This window comes from Sinocyclocheilus rhinocerous, unplaced genomic scaffold (genome assembly GCF_001515625.1).
Source record: "Sinocyclocheilus rhinocerous isolate Xijiao unplaced genomic scaffold, SAMN03320098_v1.1 scaffold66, whole genome shotgun sequence".
NCBI classification, from domain to species: Eukaryota; Metazoa; Chordata; class Actinopteri; order Cypriniformes; family Cyprinidae; genus Sinocyclocheilus; species Sinocyclocheilus rhinocerous.
Window position 1 is genome coordinate 744,507 of NW_015662934.1, and position 7,844 is coordinate 752,350.

General features: G+C 34.3%; 1 protein-coding gene across 1 annotated transcript; it reads left to right on the plus strand.

The window, feature by feature from the left end:
* Nucleotides 1-400: 400 nt before the first annotated feature.
* LOC107728493 (tumor suppressor candidate 5 homolog) lies at nucleotides 401-3,825 on the plus strand. Its single transcript, XM_016538682.1, has 2 exons — nucleotides 401-836; nucleotides 3,438-3,825. Exons 1-2 carry the CDS (start codon nucleotides 510-512, stop codon nucleotides 3,573-3,575), a joined length of 465 nt encoding a protein of 154 aa, XP_016394168.1. The 5' UTR covers nucleotides 401-509; the 3' UTR covers nucleotides 3,576-3,825.
* The last annotated feature ends 4,019 nt before the right edge of the window (nucleotides 3,826-7,844 follow it).

Genomic DNA, 7,844 nt, shown 5'->3' on the forward strand with positions numbered 1-7,844 from the left:
TCAAGGTGCAAACAGGAAATAAACTGCTTTGGTCATGTGGCAATTTGCACTAATCATGTGAAACTGCACATATTTAATTGAGACCCTTTATTTTTTTCCATATTTGCAGGAAGTGCACTAAAACATCAGTCAGTAAGGTTTTTAGAGCTTTATAAATGAAAACCTTTTTAACTGTCACTATTGTGACTGGTGGGATTAAATGGGTTAACAGTTATTTTTCTTCTGAAGTACAGGAAGCCGCAAGGTCCCAAAATGTGCTTCAGTGTGGGGAAATAATCCTCCTGATATTTCATGTCTCTTCAGAATAAATGTGAAACCACAAGGTGGCGCACATTGTATGTTGAAAACAGGGGTAAAGTTCTTGCGTCTCCTCCCCTACAAAACTACAACTCACCTCCCATTTGCTGACTGCCTTCATCAGCACAAACAAGCCTGAACCAGACAACAGACTACATCTCAGCAGAGCACAAGGCAAAGGAAACTTAAATCAAAACCCAATATTCAGAAGAATGGATCCCAACCAGTCTTTTAATCAGCCTCCAGGGGCCTGGAATTCATCTGAAAAATCAGTGATGTTGTATCCTTCGGCACCACCACCAGCATACCAGGCCAATCCTGCTGGATATCCTCCCTCCTTTCCAAGCCAGCCATTCCCCCAAGGCCCCCACGCCCAGGGGCCGTATCCAGGACAGCCCGTGGTTGCTGTACAGCCTGCAGTTTTTGTGACAGCCGCTCCACTGGCTAGTCAAGTGCCAGATTACTTGGGTTACTCTATTTTTACCATGCTGTGCTGCTGTTTTCCTCTGGGCATTGCTGCACTTATTTTCTCCTGCTCTGTAAGTATTAGTTCATGTGCTTTCCTTTTATTTAATTTCTTTATTTAGATGACAAATTGCTTCTAAATTGCTTCTTTTGTCATAACAGTTATTTGGTCGAATATTATGGTTTTAAAGTGTTTCTATTATGAGCCTCAATAATTAATTGATCATTATTCTTTCATCATTCTGCACTAGGGGTTTGGAGAATGAATTGATGAATATATATATATATATATATATATATATATAGTAGGTATATTATTATTTCTGTGTAAGTCATTGATATCAATGCAGAACTATTTGAGCAAGTTTTCTCAAAAAGTATTACTCACTCCACAGATTTTTTTTTCTACATGCTTTGATCTATTGTCTGAAACTCTATTGCATTTTAAAAGAAAAAAAAATCCCCCACATTCATCCCACGCATTATGAGTGATTCACTTCCTAAATGATTCTAGTGAACACAGTGTATTTTTGAATACAGCAGTAATAACTAATACATTTCCTGTACATGACATAGCGCTTTAAACTATTTCATAACTAAGATACAGTTGATTGCCAAGAAGGCTATGTGAGCCTGTTAAATAGCCTGTAAAAGTGCTGTACTTGTGGTTACAATAATATGTAAACAAGACAAGTTATTTCATGTAGCTGCCATGCTCCATTTATAAAGTGTGTGTACAAGTGGGTGGGGGTTCCTGTCTTTTGGTTTCCAGTAAATGACGGTCAGTTGAGAAAAGGTGTGGCACTGTAGACTCCCTCAACAACAACATATTTTTAAGAAAATATATAGATCTATATATATTATTTTAGTTATTTTTTACTGTTTTAGTGCTGTATAGATAATTTCAATGATTTAAAAAAACAAAAAAACAAGGAAACTATTTTTATTAAAAAATTGCTAACAAATTTAACAGCATGTTTTCAAGTAGGCTAAAGGCTACACATTCAAATTTGTCATCTTAACGTGGTAAAACTGTGCGCCTTTACACATGCTAAAGAAACGTGGTGAAAACTGACGCCTTAAAGGGGTAGTTCACCCAAAACCTAAAATTAACCCATGAATAACTCACCCTCAATCCATCCTAGATGTATATGACTTTCTTCTTTCAGACAAATGCAATGTCCTGGCACTTCTAAGTTTTATAATAACAGTGAATGGTGGTCGAGAGTTTTAAGCCCAAAAAGTGCATCCATCCATCAGATCTGTGGGGTTAATAAAGGCCTTCTGAAGTGGTGTAGCCTAATGGTGTAAGAAAAACATCCAATATAAAACATTATAAACCATATTTCACAAACAATTTCAAAGAATTGGCAAGTACACTGTAAAAAGTGAATTTTTAAAGTTATAAATAAAACAAAGACTATTTTTAAAGACTTTTTTATTTTTTAGAAATTACAATTTTCTACTTAAATGTGACACTTTGAATTAAACTTGAAATTTTGAAGTAGTATTTTTAGAAGTATTAGAAATTTTAGAAGTATTATTTTCTTTAAAAACACTCCAACAAGCTTAAAAAAAAAAAAAAAATTACAGTGTAGGTCAAATGACTGCATGCAGACCCCATTCAATATGGGGTTAAGAACCATAAGACGGTTTTTATGTCTAAAATGTGTTGAGTTTTCAAGTTAATCTGAAGAGCTTGATTTATTGGTTCAGGTGCATTAGAACAGGGTTACTAATGGCAGACAGCTGTTTGAGGCCTCTGTTTACACTGTCAATACAATAATGCAGCCTGAACTGGTCAAACTGATAGAAACGAATGGCCAGATTACATTTAGAATGATGATCAAACAACTTAGAATGATGATCCGTGAGCAAACCAATTTTTTGTAAGCACTAAGATTGTAACGTGGGAGGCGTGACAACAGAGTTGAGGATCCAAATGCAGCTTTTATTCACAAGAGTGGTCAAAACAGACAGGGTCAAACACCAGCAAACAGGTACAATCCAGGGTGAGACAAAACAGCAATCTAATAAACAGTTCAAGGTCAAAAAACAAGAAGGCAAGGAAAGGCAAGGCAAGGAAACACAGAGACTCGGAACAGGGTACAGGCTAAACAATAATCAGCCATGTGTGTGTGGATGAGTGCAACCTTTATAGTGTCACTGATAGGAAACAGGTGTGGTGCAATAATGAGTTCCTAGGCAGGGGTTTATGGGGAATGGAGTCCGGAGAGAACCAAGACAAAACCCCTTATCGTGACAAAGATCAGTTAAATGAAAGGTTTTCTGCAACCTTCAAGATTTAATGGCCAATGGTCTGACAAGAATATTAACCATAATAATAGTAATTTGCACTAATACTAATAAATAAAGTATGAAATGTTTAAAAATGTATGACATGTTGGTGTGACTTGGTTTAAATATATAAATACAAAAATATTGTGTTGTTTGCTTGTTGGTACAGCATAAATTTAGCATAAATAAATAGTATTTAATACAACCTAGAAACCTTCCATCAAATGAAAACAACGCATTAAAGGTTACTAAGAAAACCCATTCACAGAGTGGAGTTTGCCCCCTCTTTTGAGAGCTCCCCCATCTGCCATTGGCTCAAAGAATCTCAGAATGAGAACAGAAGTGGCTGACACTGTGTTTCACTATTGTTATTACAGGCTCGAAATGCCAACTACTCAGGACAGCGAGAATTAGCAGAGAGTAACTCCAAAACGGCGCTCAACCTGAATCATGCTGCCCTTGGTATTGGCCTCATTGTCATTGTACTGTTGATTATTGTTAATATTGTGCTTTGAGTTGATAAAAGCTATTAGAGCTGTCATGGTTGGATGTAGATTACAAACAGATTTGATTCTTTGCATTGCAAATGCTGTTTGCTCAATGTATCATTATAGCCTACTTACAACATAAACTTTAAGGCTGATTATTGTATGTTTAGACTTTTTTTTGCTTATCTTGTGTGCAGCTGTGCTAATTTGAGCTTTTTACATACATTTTTATTATGTACATGTATTGACATAAAATACATTCACTGATTATATCTTTCAAATGACTGTACGTGAATTATTTTCTCACTCACACACAACCAGTGGCGGCTCGTCGGGGGAGGCAGGGGAGGCACAGCTTCCCCATAATTTTGAGGTGAAAATGGGAGGAGGACGATTTAATGTTAATAAAATTCACAATTCATTTCAGTTCATGTCTCAGAATGTGTATTTTTTGTTTGTAATTTCACAGTTGTAATACCATAACGTGAAAGTGCCGCTTTTCTATCGCGAATGTGCCGAATCTGCTGATGTAATTACAACTGCTAGGATATGGAGAAGGGTAGGGGGAGGCCGGGGGAGAGCTGAGCTCTCGTGCCTCCGTTGGTAAAAAAAAATAATAATAATAATCGGCAGAGATCCCAGACCAATACAGTTAGTGTGCCTCCTATTTTAAAACCCACGAGCCGCCACTGCACACAACCCACTATCAAAACTCTTTATGTACTTTATGTTTTTCAAAACTGTTAAACTTAAGTTCAACCCCTCAAACAAACAAATAGCCTAGATAAATATCTAATCAGCAATTTGCTGCATTTCCACAGTAATAAAAAAAATTAAATACTTTCAAAAGATGTAAGTGTTAGTCAATTTTATTACCATCAAAACAAAAGGTAAAAACTTCGCATACTTGCAATGAATTCTCAAAACAGAGTGGTGTCATATTAGCCCCTTTTACACATACAGTCTTTACTGGTAAATTTTGTATTTTATAAAATATTTTCAAAAATACCAGTAAATTCGTTTTACTGGTAAAAGCAATTTACCGATATGCGAAATTGTAACATTTCCAGTACATTACCGGTAAGTTAATGTGCTCTGTGTGAACCTCTACTCTGGGCCAGTCATAACATTCTGATGCAGATGACGCATTTACTCCACGCTGTGTAGTTCGGTTTGAAGTCATCTGATATGATGTCTCTGGGCCAAAAGCAGCTGCATGAATGTGAGCGTTTGCCACAAGAATTAAAACATCAACGAAAACACTAAACGCTTAAGTTTACAAATACCGGGAGGCGCAGCCGTTTAGAGGTCATTTCCGGTTAATGTTGACACAGAATTTAACGGTATTATGACACTGGTGTGTGAACGGTGCTTTAACGGTAAAAAGAGGAACGTCATTGCCTGTGTAATTTTACAAGAATTTATTTCTGTGTGAAAGGGGCTTATTTTATGAGAACATTTTCAAAAGAAAACCTTGTATAGGCTAATGCTACCTGTTGTTAGTGTTTTAGGAGTGACAAACTGTGTTGAAAATATTTGCTAGTGCTATGGGAGAACGATTTGATTTCAGACATGTATTAACCCTTACCAAAAAAGTAGTATACTTCAAGTTAATTTTATTAAGTATACTTAAGTAAAGTTCAAGTATATTTTTAAGTATACTTTTAAGTATACTTTATGTAGCAAGTATACAAATATCAGTGTACTAGTAGTATACTTGTAAGTGTACTATTTCAATACTCCTTGGGACTAAATTGGCCCACTTTCTAGTATATAAAAGTATACTTTAAGTATAACAGTAGTAAACTTTAAGTACACAACTAGTTTACAACAATATTTTTAGCTTGTACTGCAACTATACTAAAAGTGAACTAGGTATACTGATAGTTTTCTAATTAAATACTTGTAGTAGCATTTTTAGTACACTTTGAAGTATAGTCTCAGTAAACTACTAGTTTAGTAGTTTTATACTGCAAGTATACTCGTAAGTTTTCTTTAAGTTTCTTTAAGTATACTACTATGTCCCTATTTAGGTATTAATTTGAATATATTTTGTTACATGAATATCTGAACATACAAAACATCAAAAGAACAGGGTATCTGCTTGTAAAAAAAATTTGTTATTCTAGCTTCATGCATTCTTTTTTTAAACACTTGAAAGTGGGTAAGTTTCATAAATAAAAAATAAACAAATAAACAACATTTTGAACAAAAAGCTGAAAAAAGACTATGAATTGGATTCAGAATGATAATCAAAACGTAGATAAAGTCGATCAACACCCCAAAGCTTGACAGTTATTATTACCTCTCCATTGGTCGACATTTTATTCCATAACGTTACACAGTTTTGATGCTGTTTTATGTCTGATGATCGTGTTAGAATACATGTGGAAGCATCTGTTGTTTCGGTTTCTTCACTTGTGTTTTTTGGAAATTCTGTACAGAAGATGTGTACTAGCGCCCCCTACAGTATAACAATGAAAACACGGATTCTAGGAGCACAAATATAGCTAAAATATATTTAGTATAAGTCAAGTATACTTAAATGTCATTTTAAGTATATTTCTGAGAAGTACATAAAGCCCATTTCTGAGAAGTACATAAAAAGTAGACTAAAAGTATACTTTCCTATTTTTAGTTTAAAAGAAGTATACTAATAGCACACTTGAATAAACATCTTTTTCGTAAGGGTGTGAAAACTCCCAGCTCATAAAGACCCGACATACTGAAGGCCCTGTCTTTAAGTGTGTCTGCGTTATTAGTCCTGCATTCTTCCCTAGACCGGTGAGTATAATTTCCCCTGAGAAGACTGTCATGCTTTGGCCTACTTCTGATAGGTTTGTTCAAGCAGATATGCTGACAGGTTCAAGCACCTTCCAGAGATGTGCAATTGGCACAGAGCTCTTATAAAAATACTGATTTCACACACTGACAGCTGACACTATCACTTTTTTTAAACCGAAAAAGCCACTTTTTCCACACTTTTTAAAATTCTGTTGCATTGTTTGCAGTAACACAGTGATAAAGTGAACGATGTATATGTACATTTACTTTTATGCATTTGACAGATGCTTTTATCCAAAGTGACTTGCATTGCATTCAAGTTATAGGTTTTATCAAACTTGCGAATTCCCTGGTAATTGACCCCATGACTTTGGCGTTGTTAGCGCCATGCTCTACTGTTTGAGCTACAGAAATTTAGTCACAAAATCAGAGACCTTCCCCTAGAAATGGTGATCTGTCTCATATTCTTATACATATTCAGATTAAAACAGGGATACATTGCTTTACACCAGCACCAGTTCTCAACTGTTCTGTGGACTGCAGGGAAAAACAATGCTAAAGGCAAATATTAAAAATGGCAGACTCATAAAAAAAAATGTGTAGCAGTATTATTATTTGCATTTTATTGTATTGCATTGCATCAGTGTTATTTTAGTATCATTGTTAAATTATTATTTATTATTTGTTACATTATTATAGTTTTAATTAATATTTTGAATTAGTTTTTATTTTTATATTTTTTTCATTAGGGTTAGTCTTTTTATGTGTGTGTGTGTGTGTGTTTGTCATTTTTATCAAGCCCCACTCTATTCGGTCCTCCTTTTTTCTTTTTTAAAATCCTGCTTCACTCTGAAATCGAATAACTGAAGTAAATGACTTGCAAATGGTAATTCACACTGACTTTTAAAAAGGCAAATTGAACTCATTTTTTTAAACTGGAAACAATTTCTGCTTCAATCTGGCTGTTTTGTGTCTCCAAAAGCAATGCTAAATGCAAATAATAAAATACTATCATTTTATAGTTTTTTTAAAATGTTTTGAATTTGTTTTTATTTTTATATTTTCCATTTTCATAATTTTATACTGTTTTTTTTATTTTAGTTTTAGTAGTAGTTTTGTTTTGTATATGTATTTGTAGTATATTTTTATATAATGTATATATAGGTTTTTATATATATATTTTTTTCCAGTTAATGTTTATTTTATTTCAATTGTTTTAGCTTTAATTTTACTTTTAGTTTTAGTTAACTATAATAATCCTGCATTGCATTGCAAAACATACAAAAAAATACAGTTTTTTTTTTCTGTTTTCAGTCTTTGACATGTTAATAATTGTGCATATTGCTGGGCCTGTGCAGTTTTTCAGGGTCAGGTATTCAGTTGGTGCCAGTTGAAACCAGCCTAATTGATTAGTTGACTAGGAACACACTGACATGTTGGTTTTGAAAATAGATGGGTTTTTTTCATTCCTACACCAGTAAGCATTCCTAGTCCAGCATGGAAATTCATGCT